We start from the raw sequence: 21,562 nt of genomic DNA, 5'->3' as shown, positions 1-21,562 counted from the left end.
CTCGTACAATGCTGTGTACTACTCCCTTCACAGAACAGAGCAAACTGGCTCTAACCAGAATAGAAAGAGGAGTGGGAGGCCCCGGTGTACAACTGAGCAAGGGGACAAGTACATTAGAGTGTCTAGTTTGAGAAACAGATGCCTCGCTAGTCATCAACTGGCAGCTTCATTAAAATAGTACCCGCAAAACACCAGTCTCAACGTCAACAGTGAAGAGGCGACTTTGGGATGCTGGCCTTCTAGACAGAGTTCCTCTGTCCAATGTCTGTGTTATTTTGCACATCTTAATCTTTTCTTTTTATTGTCCAATCTGAGATATGGCTTTTCTTTGCAACTCTGCCTAGAAGGCCAGCACCCTGTAGTCACCTCTTCACTGTTGGTAGGGGGGGTATACAGAAGCCTTATTTGGTAAAAGACCAAGTCCATATTATGGCAAGAACAGCTCAAAGAAGCAAAGAGAAATGCCAGTCCATCATTACTTTAAGACATGAAGGTCAGTCAATCTGGAAAATGTCAAGAACTTTGAAAGATTCTTCAAGTGCAGTCGCAAAAACCATCAAGAGCTATGATGAAACTGGCTCTCATGAGGACCGCAACAGGAAAGGAAGACCCAGAGTTACCTCTGCTGCAGAGGAGTTACCAGCCTTAGAAATTGCAGTGGAAATTGGTGGAAATCTGTCCTTTGGTCTTATCAGTCCAAATTTTAGATTTTTGGTTCCAACCGCCATGTCTTTGTGAGATGCAGAGTAGGTGAATGGATGATCTCCACATGTGTATTTCCAACCGTGAAGCATGGAGGAGGTGTTATGGTGTGGAGGTGCTTTGCTGGTGACACTGTCTGTGATTTATTTAGAATTGAAGCCACACTTAACTAGTACGGCTACCACAAAATCAAAATCAAATCAAATCAAACCACAGCATTCTGCAGATACGCCATCCCATCTGGTTTGCGCATAGTGGGACTATCATTTGTTTTTCAACAGGACAATGACCCAACACACATCCAGGCTGTGTAAGGGCTGTTTGACCAAGAAGGAGAGTGATGGAGTGCTCCATCAGATGACCTGGCCTCCACATTCACCTGACCTCAACCCAATTGAGATGGTTTGGGATGAGTTGGACCGGAGAGTGAAGGAAAAGCAGCCAACAAGTGCTCAGCATATGTGGGAACACCTTCAAGACTGTTGGAAAAGCCTTCCAGGAGAAGCTGAAATGCATTTCAGGTGACTACCACATGAAGCTGGTTGAGAGAATGCCAAGAGTGTGCAAAGCTGTCATCAAGGCAAAGAGAGCTACTTTGAACAATCTCAAATATATTTTGATTTGTTAAATACCATTTTGGTTACTACATGATTCCATGTGTTATTTCATAGTTCTGATTATTCAACAATGTAAAAAATATTAAAAATGAATTAAGAAAAACCTAATTGGGGTCAGCGTTAACTAGATGTTCATGTTTAGTGTGGTACCTTGCTGGGCTGCTTTGGTTTGGGCTTGATGCTGATGAAGACATCCAGCTGCTCCATCAGAGCTGTGATACACTGGGGCTCCACCTCAATGTCCTCTTTAATGTCAAACATCAGTACCAGGGGCAGGCAGCCCTGTGGAAAACACATCATCACATCCTATGAAACGGACCCTTGTTATAGAACTATCACCATGGGGCAGAGTTTTTCCTGACCAGACATTTAAATTACATGACATTTAAAAGTATCCCCACAAACCGAATAGGGGTTGAAAATAAGATAAGCACCTAAATTGGAACGCAGTGGCTGTACAGTCATTAACATGCTATACACATGTTGTCAGAGCTCAGGGTCTCCACTTTACAGCGCTGTATGGGATTCAACTGACTGACGCTCTAAGCGTGAGCACGAAGCACAAGAAGATGCCCCCATAGCAAAATGTTTTTGTTGTCTGAGAAAGAGGACTATGTTTTCTGAAAGATGAGAAATTGAGGATTATAATAAATACCACTTTGATGTCATACAAGCAAACCACACACCCTTGAGTCCAAATCTGCGCTTCATATTTCCAAATGATAAAGCTCACGTCATTTACAGTATCATCATTTGTGATCACTATGTTTGATGTACAGCTACAAGGATGACATGGAGTCATACCCTGGGTTGTTCTGAACAGAATGAGCTTATGTTTGTTGTATTGTGAAAATTAGCTGTGGAACATGCAGCTGAATGTACTCCATAATATGCGCATCAAAATTACCAACCGTTTCCCTAAAGTGCTTCTGAAAGCCTAACACTGTAAGATTGTATTGTATAACTTAGCTAGTCATGTTGGCAATAGAATAAGCTTTCAAATGATGCCCACAGACTGCGATTTATAATGGAATGTTTTTGGATTGCATAAAAAAACAACAGTAATTGTGTGATGGTGGGGATGCAGGGCTGTGCTGCAAACAAATTGTGCACACTTTGGAGAGGTTTGTGGCCTCTTGGAGATACCAGTTAGACCTCTCACTCAAACACTTGACATTTGTTTGTCTTATGTTGCACCTACCACACAATTTCCACTAATATTTTTTATTTTGTTACTAAATGTATCCAGAGTATTTTCTGATTTTGTTATTGAGAAATGCCTACGAAAAGCACAGTAAATGTAAAATGCACAAAAAAATCGAGTGTAATGTTTGGGATCAGTCTCGTGTCAGGTGAACTGTTGTATCCTCACATTTGGTCTAATCATTTCCCCATAATCTCCAAAGTGTTCTCCTTTCAATTGCTACCATGGTTATGCATATGCTTCTCATATTTACTCTGTTTGAAACATTTTCATGTGGCCCTATCCATCGATATAGGCCAATTGTCACACGTGTAAAGGGTTGAGAGAAAGCTCAGTTGAAAAACAACACTACTTGGGAAATTCCAAAACAATTGACCAAAACAGCCTGTTTTGCATGATCCCACCACGAACTCCTTTCTACTTTATATTCAGCTGGGCGATAGAGGACTTCCCATCGTGTGTAATTAAATCAGTTTGGGCCAAGCTGGTGGTGACAGGCAGGGTCCGGAGCTGTAATTTACAGTCTGAGAGATGGTCTAAAGATGGCTCTCTGTGGGGGAGGCTCATCTCCTTGTCAAATGCCCAAAGGGGCCTCTTCTTGTGTGTCCCACTTCCAGACAGAGAAAAGTTAAGTTTACAAAACAACTTTACATTTTTCTACTTTGGTTAAGACTGACGCCACAGACAAAGAACGGCAACACTGGCTAGCATAGCTGCTCTATATTATGGTTAACGTTTAAGCAGGATTGCCAATAAGTCTCTTACCCAAAAGACAATTAAATGACCAACAATTTACACATTTGCAACCCACATAACTGATAAAGTGCCTTGGTCAGAGACAAAACAAAATAAAACTGTGGTTTAAATCAACAAAAATCCATATGCAGGGTAATTTTCCAACAGAAACAAGGCAATTATTCTAATCTATACAAACCATGCATGGACACATACCATGAGATACTGGCGCGCCAGGCAGACAGACTCGATGGTGCCCTGGATGTAGACAGTAGATTTCTTCTGGGGGCTGTTAGGGTCAGGGAAGTGGATCTGGGCTCCTGTTCTCTGGGTGATGTGTTTGATGTTGCTGCCGTTACGGCCCATCATGAAGAGGTGGTGCTGAGGGGCGATGTCCAGGTGGGTACTGACTGAGATGGCACTGGCAAGGCTTCCCGCCAGGTGCTCCAGCAGCATGGCAGTGCCCCTCTGGGATGAGAAGAAAATCACAAATCTATCAATTCAATCAGTAAATCTGCAGCATCTAGTAATATTTTGAGTAGGATAAAAAAAAAAAAAAATCTTTCAGTGTGTGGACAAATGCTCAAAGGTGAGTGAGTGACTGTGTGGATAGAACTTTCTACTAAAGTTACCACCTGGGGCAAGGAAAAAAACACAGCTAAAATTAGATTAATTTGCACATCCAAATGTGGCAGAAGAGCAGGAAGAAAAACTAATGAAAATTGTCCAGTCTGTTTGCTTCTCCCAAGAGCAATATTTATTCGAGCTAGTGAAACAACATTTCAACCATAGTTTACACCAAAGTAAACCACTGTTTTTCCATTTCACCAGGCAGCCGACAGAATTGTCGGATTCCCTGCCTCCTCTGCCTCTGCAAACAATCACTGGAGGAATTGGAAGGACTTCCAATGGAACTCCAGCCTTCAGCCACTGAGGCCAGCACAGCAATCCAGCGGTTTTGGCAGACCCCTTTCACAGAGCAAGATCTCCAACCACATAGCATACATACTCCCCCAAAACCCCAGCCCCGATCTGGCCAGCTTCCCAAGTCAAAAGGAACCCTCTCCCCATCTACTAACTCAACTCCCCCTAGGCTGCGTTGTACTGAAGGCCATAGTGAGGGTGGGTCTGCGGTAGGTGTGTGTGTGTGTGTGTGGGGGGGGGGGGGGGGGGGGGTCCTGGGATGTTGGATTGAAAGGCTCTAGGCACCAGCCATAGCTCTAATGCCCAGGGTGGAGGAAGGGGAGAGGAAGAGGGCGCTCCAGACGACTTATATTAGACATTTACTCAGGAGGGAGATTTACTTGCTCATGGGTTACAGAACAGTGCTTGGCTTTAAAAGCAACAGTACTGTAATTCCCACTAGGGAGCTGACCAAGCAACCCTCTGGTCACAGCAGTTCACTTTTCTAACCACAAAGCCCCAACCCCTGTTATTCTGTAAGTAGTGTGGTGTGTTGGTGGGTAGATGTGTGGGGTGTGGCCAGGCCTCACCTTGACGGCACTAGAGTTGTTCTGGGAGCCGCGGACCACTCCGGTGGTCCCGTAGAGACGTGTGGGGGGCTTGAAGGATACGGTTAGGTTGTAGGTCTGGGAGATGTGCTGCACTGTGGGGGAGCCTGGGTCAGGCTGCACGATGGCCGGCAACTCAAACAACAAAACTAGAGGGAGCAGCTCCTGAGAGAGATCGACGAATAGACAAAGATAAAGATTGTGAGATAGAATTACAAAGAGGTAGGTAGAGAGAGAGCGAGACATGCATCTTGCTATTACCATCATCATACTATTCTTTTGCGATCTTTACACAAATGTCCTGTAGTAAGTAACAGAGTCCATTTGAATAGTGAAACAGTAAAGACATAAGAGTGAAAACACATGTTGAGAGAGATCTCTTAACATAGGGTAGGCATGTGCACATCTACACAGACATAACATGTCCCACTTCAGCTGGGTTGTGGCCAAACACGGCATAGACATGTTTTAACTCAATAAAACCCCTTGGTGTCTATCACAACGGGTTGAACTGTGCCAATACTCAGAAGGGACCTAACGCATTACGCCCTTCATCAGGCACATGCTACAGCACACTTCCATTAGGAGCCGATTCAACATACAGTACAATGCTGTAGGAGCAGATCATGTCTGCTCCTAGACGGTCTGTTGATATTCAGACTGTAAATGTTAAGGTTAAGTCACTAAATCATACATCAAGTCACGCCATCAAAGAGAAGAGACCTGACTAAAAGTGGACCCCATCACTCAAATCACAGAAGTCATTCAAACAGCCTAGAGAGGCCAGATTTTGCCAAAAAGTTCATACATACACTTAAGTCTACTCGTGTACGCGCACGCACACACTTATCCAAACACTCTGTCTTGGGCAGTGCGCCATAGCTTAGGCTGCCAGAGAAGGGCAAACAGCATGAATTACACTGACCAAAGAAATGAGCCCATGATTAATCCCATATGTTTCTGGGCCTACTTTTATATCGCATTTCAGGGGTTCCACTGTTAAGGCAGAGATATTTAGGTCAGTGAGAAGGGAAACACAGAGAGGACAAACAGTATGGCCCGACCAGGCTATGAATGAAGAATGGCTCAGACAGAGCTGACATAAGCTTTTTAAAACAGGTCTTCCTGGCAACTTTAAGCTTCATATTTATTCAATCTGAAGGTGTGCGTGACTTCTGCAGACAAGGGCAGAAAGGCAAATATTGTATAAAGACTGTATAACGACTACATAAATCACGGACAAAGCTACCGACTAAAACTTTCATCATACACCATCACGTCTTCAAGGGCTGCAGTACAATTCAACTTTATCCTTCCCTTCAAAACAGCTCTAACAAAGACCTGGCACAAACAAACTATAGCGAAGGTAAAAACCCATCCAATCACTGTTTTGGTCACAGGCAGAGAGGGGTGAGGCCACCCAGGACCATTTACTTTTAACCCAAACAGTACAGAGGCAGATCCGGAGCAAACAAACTATGAAAGGTTTATATCAAAGTGGCAACTGACAGTGATTTGTTCCTTTTCATTCATTTCTTATGGCAGCCAACATGGATATCATTGCGAAACAAAGTAGGGCTTGTATTTGGGTGAAGGAGTGGAGGGTTGCTGGACGTTTGGGAGGAGGGTCGCTGGGCAGGTGTTAATACTGTATGTGGGGTGGCTGTACAGATGTCCTATGGTTGGTGAGTAGTTGTACTAAGTGGTATGATTAAGTCCAGTGTACAGGTTTGGGTAGTGGGCAGTAGCTGGGCTGCTGTTTGAAAAGAGGGGTGCTGAGTGATTGGGTGGACTGGTGGAGTATGGCTGCTAGTGTTTGGCTTTTGGAGGAGAGGATTCATGTCGCTATTACAGCTTATTTTCTAAACCCCTTCCTACAACAATGGTATGCTCAAACATTACTTCTAAATTCAATTGGTTAACTTTTTTTAATCAAGGAAGTGCATGAACTCGGTTGCTCCCTGTTGCCTGTGAAAACACAATCACGTGTGCTCGCACTCTTGCGCTCTACTTTCTTCTCCCTCTTTCTTTCCTCTCTCATTGAGCTTATTTGTCTTGGTACACTTGGGGAAAAAAAGCACATGCGTGTGAAGAATTGTGATGGCGGCGAAACTCAAGGAAGGTCTGGACAGCAGAGGCTCACACGAGCGGAATGGCCCACCGCCCTCTGAGCTGGAGCCGAATCTGAGGCGAGCCGAGCCGAGCACACTCTACAAGGCCAGACGCACTGTGTGCTGGGTTTGAACTGTTTCCTATGTACCCTGTGCCACATGGGCTACGGCCAGAGCATTACCTCCGAGTTCACAGGCTCCACAGCTATCACATGCAGTTATAGGACAACTAAAGGATGACTGTAGTGACACAGGCTTACAATATAACAGCCTGTTCCGAGTTCTATAGTTCAGACCTCAGAGACCTTCCTAGAAATGACATCCAACTTACCCTGATTTTGGCGCGAGCTGCCTCTACCCCTCCTGGCTGACCTGCAATGGACACCTGTTCAGATGGAGCGACAGAAGTCATTGTTATAGTTTAGCTATTACGGTTACATCAAAACTGGAATCTAAAACTGGAAAAAAAATGTATTTCCATTTGGTCCGGTCATTCTAATTTCCATAGCTTATGTTATGTTTTTATCAAAATCCAATCAGAATAACATCATGAAGAGAAAAATGGTTTGTAGGCTTTTACCATATTTAAAAACCCCAACCCGTAATTTCAAAAATTGCCTTTCAACACTTCACATCCTGAATGCGTGCCTGCAATTAAAATAATTGCGACAGAAATCTAAAAAGGAGATAAATGCCTTCATTAGATATCCTGCCAGTGGAGCGGTAATCTCTCTCCTCCTCTCTTCCTTTTCAAGCCTTTCATCTGTAACTCACCATAATGGAGTAAGGCAAGCGCTGACCCAAAGAACCATAACTTCTGCCAACTTTAATCAGCACTTCTGAACAAATTAAGCCTCAGTATTTGAGACCAGCTGTTACCATCTAGTTTGGGTCAGCACTTCCTCCTCACGCAAATGCATGCCCACACACTGGGTTTGAGGTACAAGGTGTTTAAGGTAAGGGATAGCTTGCAAAGTTTGGTGTGTGATTGCATGACACATGCGAAGAGATTGGCAGCTTGCCTCCTCCAGAGGTGTATGTAAATGGAAATTACAGCCGCTTCCAACTGCTTGTCTATCCAATCCAGCCCAAACACACTGGCTTCCACGGCATAGCCAATCAAAACAACCAATTACAGCAACATGGTCATTTAAAGCCACTCTAGCAACTAACAAATGGGACATACTCAAATGAGAACAAACCAGTTTAATATGTGGTTAAAATAGTAAATACAGGTGAATAAAGCCTGTGCAAATAGAGAACCTTTGACAGTCCCACACAAATGTGGTTAATGATGGCACAGCACATTCATTCGTATTCAGTCTATCAGATCCTGTGTACATTGTTAATTGTACATATATAGTGGTGTATCTCTCCGTACCTGGTTGCTCTTCTCCGCCTGATTGTTGCGGTTGGAGTCGGGGAAGTGGATGTGGCAACCCGTGTCCTCCATCACCTTCTTGATGTTGTTGCCTCCCTTGCCGATGACGTGGGAGTGCTCTGTGTGGGACACGTCCATCTTAAGGGTTACCCTGTTAGTCTGCTGGAGGAGAGGAAGGAGGGGGAGACACTCATCTTAAGGGTTACCCTGTTATTCTGCTGGAGGAGAGGAAGGAGGGGGAGACCATCTTAAGGGTTACCCTGTTAGTCTGCTGGAGGAGAGGAAGGAGGGGGAGACACTCATCTTAAGGGTTACCCTGTTAGTCTGCTGGAGGAGAGGAAGGAGGGGGAGACACTCATCTTAAGGGTTACCCTGTTAGTCTGCTGGAGGAGAGGAAGGAGGGGGAGACACTCATCTTAAGGGTTACCCTGTTAGTCTGCTGGAGGAGAGGAAGGAGGGGAGACACTCATCTTAAGGGTTACCCTGTTAGTCTGCTGGAGGAGAGGAAGGAGGGGGAGACACTCATCTTAAGGGTTACCCTGTTAGTCTGCTGGAGGAGAGGAAGGAGGGGGAGACACTCATCTTAAGGGTTACCCTGTTAGTCTGCTGGAGGAGAGGAAGGAGGGGGAGACACTCATCTTAAGGGTTACCCTGTTAGTCTGCTGGAGGAGAGGAAGGAGGGGGAGACACTCATCTTAAGGGTTACCCTGTTAGTCTGCTGGAGGAGAGGAAGGAGGGGGAGACACTCATCTTAAGGGTTACCCTGTTAGTCTGCTGGAGGAGAGGAAGGAGGGAGAGACACTCATCTTAAGGGTTACCCTGTTAGTCTGCTGGAGGAGAGGAAGGAGGGGGAGACACTCATCTTAAGGGTTACCCTGTTAGTCTGCTGGAGGAGAGGAAGGAGGGGGAGACACTCATCTTAAGCATGGCCTGCCAGACAATGTACTTAATAATACTTAGTGAATGATACGACAGAAATCTTACATGCATAAATATTCAATTCTATACCACATATATGACTGTAAACCATGGCAATATTGTGAATATTGACACAGCTTGAATGCCCCTCGCGTAATAAGCCGAAGACAAATAGGATGCATCTCTTCCACCAAGACCCTGGCTCTGGTCCGACACCACTGCCAGGCAGATGGTTCCACCATGAGAAGCTCCACTTAGAGGCATGAGGACTATAACCAATCATAAACATAAACCCTTTCAGATGGCTAATTACACAGAGAGCTAAAGCAGATGAGCCTAAAAGTATGTTAAATATTTCAAAAAGTTTAATTCGACAAATACATTGCTATAAAATGCCGACTAATCATGGTTGTTTCATGTTGAACTCATTGGGGTGCAACATGTGAATACATTCAGTTGGACAACTGACTAGGTATCCTCTTTATGTAGGCAATCATGTGTGACTGTGCAGAGAAAATACTTGTTTAGAGTGTTAGGATAAAACCTGCCCACAGGGGGTGCTATGGTGTGCCCATTTTGGGATGTGGATGTTGGTTGCCATAGAGACAGGATATGCACCATGCCGAGCCAATACACACTCAGGAAATTAAGTACTGGCCATCTTGGTGGCAATTCATATCACACGTCTGAGAAAGCCGCCTGTCATTTGAACTCTGTTGGAGATGGAGTGAGTGAGCCAAATAAGGTGTGAGAGAGAGAAAATGGACTGGGAAAGATGTGGAATGGAGTTATTTTCTAAAATGGTGGACCCCTGCCACCTCGGTGAGATCCACAGGGCCCCTTACTCTCCATCCATCTCACTTTGCCTCCATCACTCTGTTTCTCAGTGTGTTGGAGTGGCTTGTTACCAAGCCACTCAAATTGAAACAGAACCAATTAGGAAGTAAACCAAGGTTTCCTAGAGCATGAAATGACAGCCAGAGACACTCACTGGATACATCTGTGACTACCATCCCCTAGTTGATAAATTACCGATGCCAGTGTTGGTGTTGCCATGAGAACAAAACAAACACCTTTCCATCATTCATACGCACCTTTGTGTCGAGGACTGACATGATTCGGTCTTTGGCTTCCCTCACATTGTCTCTCTTTCCACAAACCTTAATGTGCGGATCTGAAGGGAGAGACGTGATGGAGAGGTTGAGATTGAGGTACGGATAGAACAAAAGGAGACAGAAAGAGGTTATGAAGAGATCATATTATCACCTTTTCCCAAGACTATACATCAATGGCATTCATGATTATGACATCAGACAAAACACTGTTGAGGTAAATGCTAATTTCAGATGTGCCAACTCTCATTATGGGCTGTTACACAGCAATGTTGGATCAAATGTGTAATCCCCCCCGACATTTAGAAAGTTTGCATAGAAAATAGACACAACTGCCTGCTAGGGTGCGTTTCTGTTTAACTATCTTGTGTCGATAAAAACAGCTGGAAGTATGCTCAATGCTCATGACTGTAGAGTCCATTTGGCCGTGCGGCGAGCCAGGTCCTAGGAGCCCCCTGTGTTGACTGTATGGAGGGGCAGGAAGTCAGTTAAGCTCCTTCCAAGAATCACCCCTCCCCCCACAAATAGCTCAGATTTACTGTACTCCTACAGAGGAAAATATTTATATTTAGAGTTTACTTACGGACATTTTTTTACCTATAGACATTTGTTGGGTTTAGAGATTTTAGAGCTGTTGAGCAGGAAAATGCACATAAAAGCCTATACTGTTAAACAGAATAGTATATGGAAATGTAGGTAATCACTGAAAGAAACAGAACAGTGTGTTATACTGTGCTGTATAGGCCTAACACCACAACAAACTCCAATTACATAAACCAAACAGAAACTCTCCATAGAGTTTGGGGCGGCAGGTAGCCTAGTGGTTAGAGCGAAATAAAAGAAAGGTTGCAAGATGGAATCCCGGCGCTGACAAGGTAAAAATCTGTCGTTCTGCCCTTGAACAAGGCAGTTCCTAGGCCGTCATTGAAAATAAGAATTTGTTCTTAACTGACTTGCCTAGTTAAATAAAGGTAAGATTATTATTTTATTTTTTTAAAGAGTCACAAAACAAAAAAGGGGAAAGCACATGAACTGGCCCTGATCCCCACTGAGGAGAGATCTGGGTTGGCTAGGCTCTGGAATGCTGCTGCAGGGAAGCGTTTAGGAGCCTCTGTGCTCCACGTTTTACGGGCCTATGGGGGGATTGTGGGAGCAGTGGAAGGCTGTGTGGATCTCGTCAGTGTGACATGGGACCTTCGTGGCTTCAACACTGAGGTGAGATCACATAAGGGTGAAAAAACAGCTGTGAGACGATATTTTGTTCCCCACAAAAACAACCCAAAAGCCTCTCAAGTCCACAATGGGTTACATCACGATAGGAGTGGGTGCCGTCTGAGACAGAAAAACAAAGTAAAAAGACAGCAGTATTAGAAGAGACCCTCATAGCTTTGGTTTCAGGAAACGTTCCAAACACACAGCTGTGACTAGACACCAGCAGAGGGTGTTGGCCTTCCGCTCCCCTACCCATCTGGCACTCATTACATTAGGGGGCTAAATTAGTGTTGCTATGTGTGATGTTAAACACCCCCACATTTTTTAAGTGTGACGCGTGTACGCTTATGATTGATTGTGGAATAGAAAATGAACACCTTAAGTCTTAATTTGGCACACAAAACACTCAGAAATACATACAATATGACAGCTGAGAAGAAAGGTCTTGAAAGTTGACACTTGACACAAAAGAAACCATTTGACCCCTCTCTGCTTACCGTCAACGCTAATGACTTTTTCCAGAATGGGTTTACATTATTTAAAGCTTATCCATTTAGATTTTTTGTGTGGTATTTTGGTCCATTAATAGGAGTATTTTCAAGAAGAAAAAAATAAGTGTAAAAAAGTTAAATATACATTTATTTAACTAGTTTTAAGTTTTGTACTACCGTCAAACTTTCAGGAATTGTAACCACTTTTAAATGGACATGCATATCCATAATTTCATAGAATGTAACAAACCAGACTACATACATTAATTAGTAACTTACTTTGAAGAGATGGTGACTGATTGAGTCTAATAGGTGTTTTGCATTTGGTAGTGTAATCCATTGTACTTGATCTCTCTTTTGTTGCTGATCATTTTCCTGCACTGCAGGAAATGCAAACTTGTAGTGTATTAGAGGTTAAATACAGCTTCTACAATTTGTGATTTCCACTTAAAAATGTCAGACTTGCTTGATTTGCCCTGACGAAAAATTTAGCAACCAAAAATGGATGTAGCAACTGCAGATTGCCCCTTTAACTGCCATTTCCCAAAAGTCACTCTTCCGACATGCCAAAACATTTTTCTCAGTCTCAAAAGCATCTACATTAACCAACTTCTAAGTGGTTATTCTTAGACATATTCTCCAGACTTAAACAAAGGGAATTGTTGATATGCTGTCAAAACACTTTGAGCAATTACATTTTCTTTTTAAAAGCGTACATTTATTATTTTACAGATAGAAAAATGAAAAAAGTATTCCACAATCTGCTATGTATAAATCCAGTCCCGGAGTGTCTTAACAAAATAAAACCTAAATATTTAGTCTGAATTCATCTAGTGTCCAGAAAAATGTATTTGCATGATATGCAAATACGTTCCTGTTTTATGAGATTACCTAAATTGCATATACAGTGCCTTGCAAAAGTATTCACCCCCGTGGCATTTTTCCTATTTTGTAGCAATACAACCTGTAATTTAAATAGATTTTTATTTGGACTTCATGTAATGGACATACACAAAATAGTCCAAATTGGTGAAGTGAATTTTTTTTATTGTTTAAAAAAAAAACTGAAAGGTGGTGCGTGCATATGTATTCACCCCCTTTCCTATGAAGCCCCTAAATAAGATCTGGTGCAACCAATTACCTCCAGAAGTCGCATAATTAGATAAATAAAGTCCACCTGTGTGCAATCTAAGTGTCACATGATCTGTCACATGATCTCAGTATATATATACACCTGTTCTGAAAGGCCCCAGAGTCTGCAACACCGTTAAGCAAGTGGCACCACGAAGCAAGCGGTACTATGATGACCAAGGAGCTCTCCAAACAGGTCAGGGACAAAGTTGTGGAGAAGTACAGATCAGGGTTGGGTTATAAAAAAATATTTGAAACTTTGAACATCCCACGGAGCACCATTAAATCCATTATTAAAACATTTAAAGAATAGGGCACCACAACAAACCTGCCAAGAGAGGGCCACCCATCAAAACTCATGGACCAGGCAAGGAGGCCATTAAGCAGAGAGGCAACAAAGAGACCAAAGATAACCCTGAAGGAGCTGCAAAGCTCCACAGTGGAGATTGGAGTATCTGTCCATAGGACCATTTAAGCCGTACACTCCACAGAGCTGGGCTTTATGACAGAGCAGTCCGAAAAAATAAGCAAACATGTTTGGTGTTCGCCAAAAGGCATGTGGGAGACTCCCCCAAACATATGGAAGAAGGTACTCTGGTCAGATGAGACTAAAATTTAGCTTTTTGGCCATCAATGAAAACGCTATGTCTGGCGCAAACCCAACACCTCCCATCACCCGAGAACACCATCCCCACAGTGAAGCATGGTGGTGGCAGCATCATGCTGTGGAGATGTTCTTCCATTGGCAGGGACTGGGAAACTGGTCAGAATTGAAGGAATAATGGATGGCGCAAAATACAGAGAAATTCTTGAGGGAAACCTGTTTCAGTCTTCCAGTGATTTGAGACTGGGATGGAGATTCACCTTCCAGCAGGACAGTGACCCTAAGCATACTGCTAAAGCAACACTTGAGTGGTTTAAGGGGAAACATTTAAATGTCTTAGAATGGCCTAGTCAAAGCCCTGACCTCAATCCAATTGAGAATCTGTGGTATGACTTAAAGATTGCTGTACACCAGCGGAACCCATCCAACTTGAAGGAGCTGGAGCAGTTTTGCCTTGAAGAATGGGCAAAAATCCCAGTGGCTAGATATGCCAAGCTTATAGAGACATACCCCAAGAGACTTGCAGCTATAATTGCTGCAAAAGGTGTCTCTACAAAGTGTTGACTTTCGGGGGGTGAATAGTTATGCACACTCAAGTTCTGTTTTTGTCTTTTTTCTTGTTTGTTTTACAATAAAAAATATTTTGCATCTTCAAAGTGGTAGGCATGTTGTGTAAATCAAATGATACAACCCCCCCCCCCCCCCCCAAAATCCATTTTAATTCCAGGTTGTAAGGCAACAAAATAAGAAAAATGCCAGGGGGGGGGGGTGAATACTTTCGCAAGCCACTGTATTAGTATACTATTTCAGGAAAAAATATATACAAAAAAAGTATTATACCTGTGTCTACATTCAACTGGTAAAAGTTGATTGTGATTAAGTGGAAAAATTATCCTATTAGGGTGTGGTGCCTAGCCTTAAAAGGGAGTGACCAGGGCCTCCTGAGTGGTGCAGCGGTCTAAGGCTCTGCATCGCAGTGCTTGAGGCATCACTACAGACCCGTGTTCAATCCCGGGTTGTGTCACAATACAGCACAAGACAAATATTCAAGAAAAACAACTACATTCCTTAATAACAAGGTCCCCAGTCAATATTTTAAATTCCCTGAGGGGCACCAGAACATCCAATGGTTTTTTATTTTGTAGTTGGTTCCTGCAATGAGCTCCTTTAAAATTAAAAAAAGTGGATTTACCTAGTTCGGTGAAGACCCGAGGAACCTCAAGAGTAAACCAACCTTGTGAATGGGTTTGGTATCTCATGTTTTTATATTTTAACAGCAAAGTTAGGGAAGTCGGAAGCTTGTGTAGTGGAGCTTTGTAAACAAAACGGGAATAATGAAGTGATCTACAGGACTTTAATGAGGAGCAGCCAACCTTTTGATACAGGACAGAGTGGTGAGTATTAAAACTGTCACCTGTGATAAATCAAAGGGCGCTATGGTAGACAGCATCCAAAGGTTTAAGAGTAGTGGCTGCTGCAATCTGGTAAATGGTGTCACCATAGTCAAGACCTGGCAGGAAAGTTGACTGTACAATCTGCGTCCTGCTATTTCGGGAGAGGCCAGATCTATTTCTAAAAAATAAGCCCACTTTTAAATCGTAGCTTTTTAACTAGCTCATTCGCATGCTTTTTAAAACAGAAAATCTTTTTCAATCCAAACGCCCAGATATTTATAGGTGGGAATCCGATCGTTGGGAGAACAATGCAATGAATAAATATGTAGACCAGCATTTTTTGTTGTTGCAAGAATTAGAATTCATATATTTAGTCTTGCCCGCATTAAGTAAACGTTTAAAACCAACCAGGGCTTTCTGTAAGGCAACAAAGTCAGATTGCAGCTCAAACATAGCATGGTCAATAGTTGGGGCAATGGCATACATAACAGTGTAGTCTGCATACAGAATTAATAGATAGACCAATATGATTTATATAAATAGTAACGCGAACAGGTCCCAATACCAATCCCTGCAGTACACATTTAGCAATATACAGGAAACTAGACTTGGCACCATCAGAAAACACGCATTGTGTCCTATCTGACAGATAATTCTCAAACACTGGCAAGAAGCCCGATCCAGGCCTATTTGAGCCAGCCTTTGAATTAGAGCATAATGGTCAACAATGTCATACGCCTTGGAAAGGTCTATAAATAAGGCAGCACAATGTTTTTTTATGATCTAAGAAATGTAAGTTAACACATCATCTAGAACACATATGTAACGGATGTGAAATGGCTAGCTAGTTAGCGGGTATGCGCTAGTAGCATTTCAATCAGTTACGTCACTTGCTCTGAGACTTAAGTAGTGTTGCCCCTTGCTCTGCAAGGGCCGCGGCTTTTGTGGAGCGATGGGTAACGACGCTTCGTGGGTGTCAGTTGTTGATGTGTGCAGAGGGTCCCTGGTTCGCGCCCGTGTCGGGGCGAGGGGACGGTTTAAAGTTATACTGTTACATTGATGCTGTTGACCCGGATCACTGGTTGCTGCGGAAAAGGAGGAGGTTGAAAGGGGGGTGAGTGTAACGGATGTGAAATGGCTAGCTAGTTAGCGGGTACGCGCTAGTAGCATTTCAATCAGTTACGTCACTTGCTCTGAGACTTAAGTAGTGTTGCCCCTTGCCCTGCAAGGGCCGCGGCTTTTGTGGAGCGATGGGTAACGACGCTTCATGGGTGACTGTTGATGTGTGCAGAGGGTCCCTGGTTCGCGCCCGTGTCGGGGCGAGGTGACGACGTAAAGTTACTACTGTTACACATATAGCAGACTTTTGAACAAATAAAACTTGACTGGTACACATTTAAAACAGAATAGGAAGTTTCAAAAGTTATTAGCTAAGAGTTGGCCTGTGATTCTAAAACTTTGGAAAGGCAAGTTAGATAACTACCATCCAATTTATCTAAGTCAGAAGGATCTCATCTGTGTAGGGGGAGGACTTGTGCTGCTTGCCTAAAGTGGAGCAAACCACTCGATTTTGTCCCTATGTTATATCGGCATTGAACATGTCACCCTCCCTAGGAGAGGTGGTGACCTTGACAATTTATTGTTAAAACGAGAGGCTGCCTGGATATGTAATTTAAAGACCCTTGCTCCCTTCGGTCTCAACGTAGACTTTGATCTGAAGCCATTCTTGTGATTCTGCTATTCATTGTAAATGTTTGTAGGCATTAGTAGCCAAATTGTATCTATGATCATATGCGATCATTCACGCTTTTTGTATGTTATTTTTTATATCTATAATTAACCAATGATATCAGGCCACACCCGGCTATGATTACATACACTTGTGTGTGCCCTTTGACACTATATAAAACTAGTGACCCGCAGTATGTCATTATACCCCGAAGACAGATTGTCTGTCGAAGCGTTGGATATTGGGTTATTCAATTATTGCATCTGAGCTGCTAGAGTATGCGGCTCTCTTCTTTTCTACTCCGCTAGCCAGCACCTCGCCTAAACAGGTGGACGTTTCTTTCGCCTCCCATTTCCCTAAAGTACCATTCAAAAGCTTGGAATTAAGTGAATTTGGCTCAAGGTACACCTTTTTATAATATTCGCAAAATGACAAAGAAAGATTGGGGAAAGAATGGGGGCTGAAACAAACTAAAAAGTTGGAAGTTGATATCTGTTTAATCATTGTGCTGCTGTCCCGAAAAGCGAAACATTTTCAAAATGATTTCCGCGTGTTAAGAGCGTGCGCCTTGACCGAATGCCATGAATCTAGACTACTCCCTCGAGTAGTGTTGATTAGAAGAGAATAAAGCCATATTTACACTTATACCTTTGATTGGGCTACGTGTTGCCTTTGAGCACTCTGGCAGGACACGAATATGTTTTCCTAAACTTTAAGTGCAAGCATGACCATAGTCCACTTCAGCAGGAGAGGAATGGCGCCAAGCGTTATAAACGTGCATAGACATTGTAAACACTGCTTCGCGAACTTGGAAACATTTAATTTGTCATATCATTGCGAAGAGAGATTTATAGTATTCATTTGTCAAGAAACTTAGCTTACCTGAGCAAACCCCACACTCACCCTCTCTAAGTGTGTGGAGGTTGACTAATCTGTATGTAGCCATTTCAAATGTTGTTCTGATGTATGTTGCGTGACATTTCGCTGCGCAACTTCATAATGAGTAGGCCAAATACTTTTTTTTTGCCTTGATCACAAGGCTTGGTCTGACCTAGGCGCTGCGGATATGCTCTATCGTTTTTTATATTGACAACTTTTTACAGGTGTATACAGTGCCTTCATAAAGTATTCAAACCCCTTTACTTTTGTATAATGTTGATTGAATATTAAAACAAACAGGGTCAAGCACCCTGCCCAAGGGCACGTCGAAAAATCTCCCACCAAGTCAAATAGTGTGTGTAGATGGGTGAGAAAAAAACTATTTAATCCCTACTGAATTCAGGCTGTAACAACAAAATGTGGAATAAATCAAGGGGTATGAATACTTTCTGAAGGCGCTGTATGACAAGTCACCACTCTGTGGCTATGTGTGGAGTGTAGTAATAAAGGGCAAAAAGGTGTTTAAAAAGCTACCCATGAATGAAGTCTTCCATTTTCATGCCTGGATGTCATTAAAGAACAATTGATAGACTACTGTTGTAATACCACAGATAAGCTTACTATACCATATATTCTCTACAGCAGGAAGTTGATCGTTCATTTGGGTAACACCTAGTATAAAACAATGTAGGAAAGAAGAGTTAAATACATTACAATGCTGTCAATTCAAGATGGATAGTTAGAGCATTTCCCACTGGTCATACATAAATGTGTAAGGACAGTGACCATTTATTCTCATGGTGAAATGTTCTGGTAAAGTGTAATATTAACCTAAGATACTGTTTCTCCTATGAATCACTGACAGAATATTCATGATTCCAGAAAGTGGTACAAATAGTTAGAGTTTTGACAATCCCCAATTTAAAAATGATTGACTTTCAGATAGCTGGTGATTCAAATTTAAACGTAATGGTGAAGCAGAATGGCATGGGTATCCATAATTTATCTCCTGTAGTTGTGTTGATGGCTAACCTCTGCTCAAACTCACAGGTGTACGATATCCAGTCATTGTGGGTAGATGTCAGGGTTGATTACAGTACCTAGAAGACAGAGTACTCTCTCCCCTCTAGCTGTTAAGCAGAAAGGGTCACAAATACATGTATTTTTCCCTCCAAATGCACAAAAATGCAGTGTACACACCCATGAGATAACTGGAAGAGATTATTGGACATTGTTCATACCCCTCCTTTTGGAATATATAATACTAAAAGGCTGATAGCCAACAATTCATAGGGCTGAATATAAAATGGACAAACTGTTCTTCCAATGTGAATGAGCTTAAGAGGTTGACTAGGAGTAGAAGAGCTGTTAAAAAGATTTAGTGCTGTCCCCGACTCAAAGAAATCTTAGTCGAGCGAGAGTGGTCTGTTCTTTCAACCAATCGATTGGTCAACATTATAAAAACGTGTATTTTTCAATATATAGATAACAGTTTTGCTTCCGCCCCTACCTGGGCTCGAACCAGGGACCCTCTGCACACAACAACTGCCGCCCACGAAGCATCGTTACCTATCGCTCCACAAAAGCCACGGCCCTTGCAGAGCAAGGGAAACCACTAGTTCAAGGTCTCAAGAGCAAGTGACTTCACAGATTGAAAAGGATATTAGCGCGCACCCCGCTAACTAGCTAGCCATTTCACACTGGTTACATAGACACAACCTGTGTTTCAATAAAATCAACTATTTGTAGGCTACTGAGTTTGTCTAATGCTTTAAGCACTGCGATTAAAAATTAAGACACACAAATTACTAAAGAGGGAGGGAGTCGAGATCAATATAGCCTGACCAGAAGAACAAAAACCTCTTCCCGACCCTCCTCGTTCTGCAAACTTTTCCATTTGGAGTGCATAGTTATTGTACCATTTCTACATGCCAGTTATGATTTTCATATGCACATTTTCGTGGAACAGTTACATTTCATTTAATAAAGTCTTCAAATCTCAAAATCAATGTGATGTCAATAAAAATTATATCGAAATGAAAACGATACAAATCTAAAATAAACTTCTATTGCCATTGCCAACATGTAAATTAGCCTACATAAAGCCAACAAATAAAAACATTGCAGCCAGCAGGTTGAAAATATCCTGATAAAAGTAAATACCCATTAAATCACATTAGCTAAGCATGGCCTGTCTGCAAGGAACTTGAAACATTGTATCAACTATTGTATTAATTGGTGCAGCCCAAAGCTCATGCTAGCAAACTTGCAACATTCTATAAAATATGCTGGGCCCTCAGTTTCCCTGCCAGTGAGCTCGGACAGACACAGCTGTAGGCTATTTGCGCAAGGGATACGAAGTAATCAGGTAGGAATATTTTATGATCTTTCCACCAAATCAGAGCATGAAGACTTTTCAAATAGGCTACATTGTGGAACTATTGTCCTTCTCAATGGATATAAAAACTGGCTTTGTTGACTTGCTGTTTGAGGCAACGAAGAAAATACTTTGAAAAGCTCCACAGTGATGGTGAGTTAAGACAATCAGAAATAGTATCAGATCCCCAAATGGGCACATTTATAGGCCTACATTTGTGAGCAGGCCAGGTAGCCTAGGCCTAGTTATATGTGTAATCAGGTGCGTGTCCTTACTCCAGATGGACAGGAGCGCTCCAAACAAAAAGACAATGAACACATTGACAAATTGTAAATGGAATGAAATAAACCAAAACTTATAGCCTAGGTGGTGCGCTCTGCAAACAACGTGTCCACTCCTACCATACAATGACAACGGTAAGACGGTAATAATAATATATTGAATGCACTAACAGAAATTACAGTAACCAAATAAACATTGATGATTCAAAATTATGGGAATTAACGGTAAATGTACTACTGGTGATACTGGTGTGCCATCCCTGCGGCCTTCACAATGGATTAGTCCACTGAGACAGGCGTGAATCAGACAGGTATCTCATGTGCCATCATTTAAAAACATATATATACACTTGACAACAAAAAAATCTGGGTCGACCAACAGCCTATTGACCAAACAATCGACTAAATGGGGTCAGCCCTAAAAACATTCCAGTGTAAACTCCAACTTCTGGGTCAAGTTCAGGAAGTTGTTTTGGGATTTCACATCTTCATGCACACTGGCATTCCATTGGGGTCAACAAAGGGGGCATGTCGAAACCAAGCCCCCCACCCCCCAAACAAGCTTTAAATAGCAGTAGTATTTTATTGGCAGTGCACTGGAACGTCTCAGACATTACATGCAGATAACTCCTAACTCAACATCCCTCGTACAAACTCACAAATTGGTGCAAATTCTGACCAGAATGGCAAACTCTGAAATTACTGACCAGAGAGAAAAGTAGAAGCTTTCATCTTTAAACATAAATGTTTTTAAAGTAAGTGGTGAAACGATGAATGCTGCTGCGACCTTGATATACATGTCCCCTCTATAATTACTTCCAGTGGTGTAAAGTACTTAAAAGTAGTACTTTAAGTACTTAAGTATTTTAACTTAAATAGTATCTATACTTTACTTATGATATTTTTGACAACTTTTTCTCCACTACATTCCTAAAGAAAATATGTACTTTTTACTCCCATACAATACATTATCCCCGACACCGAAAAGTACTCGTTACATTTCAAATGCTCAGGCAGGGCAGCAATATGGTACAATTCATGCACCTATAACTGTGTCATCCCTACTGCCTCTGATCTGGCAGACTCACTAAACACAAATACTGCATTTGTAAATTATGTCCAAGTGTCGGAGTGTGCCCGTCTGTCCATAAATACAATTAAAAAACAAGACAT

At 42.4% G+C, this 21,562-nt stretch overlaps 1 protein-coding gene across 7 annotated transcripts in view; it reads right to left on the bottom strand.

Moving 5' to 3' along the window:
* LOC129858119 (protein bicaudal C homolog 1-B-like) overlaps positions 1-21,562 on the bottom strand; it is a 76,239-nt gene that overhangs the window by 14,549 nt on the left and 40,128 nt on the right. For 4 of the 7 annotated variants that reach the window (XM_055927129.1, XM_055927113.1, XM_055927121.1 and 1 more), the window contains exons 4-9: positions 10,274-10,353; positions 8,262-8,423; positions 7,212-7,265; positions 4,752-4,934; positions 3,475-3,726; positions 1,470-1,601 (exon numbers count right to left, since the gene is read on the bottom strand). In XM_055927129.1, coding sequence (XP_055783104.1) covers positions 1,470-1,601; positions 3,475-3,726; positions 4,752-4,934; positions 7,212-7,265; positions 8,262-8,423; positions 10,274-10,353 — 863 coding nt within the window. The remainder of the gene's footprint in view (positions 1-1,469; positions 1,602-3,474; positions 3,727-4,751; positions 4,935-7,211; positions 7,266-8,261; positions 8,424-10,273; positions 10,354-21,562) is intronic. The other 3 variants (XM_055927148.1, XM_055927139.1, XM_055927103.1) reach the window with 1 other exon arrangement.

Source organism: Salvelinus fontinalis, chromosome 1 (genome assembly GCF_029448725.1).
Source record: "Salvelinus fontinalis isolate EN_2023a chromosome 1, ASM2944872v1, whole genome shotgun sequence".
Classification (NCBI taxonomy): Eukaryota; Metazoa; Chordata; class Actinopteri; order Salmoniformes; family Salmonidae; genus Salvelinus; species Salvelinus fontinalis.
This window is presented reverse-complemented; position numbering and strand designations above follow the sequence as displayed.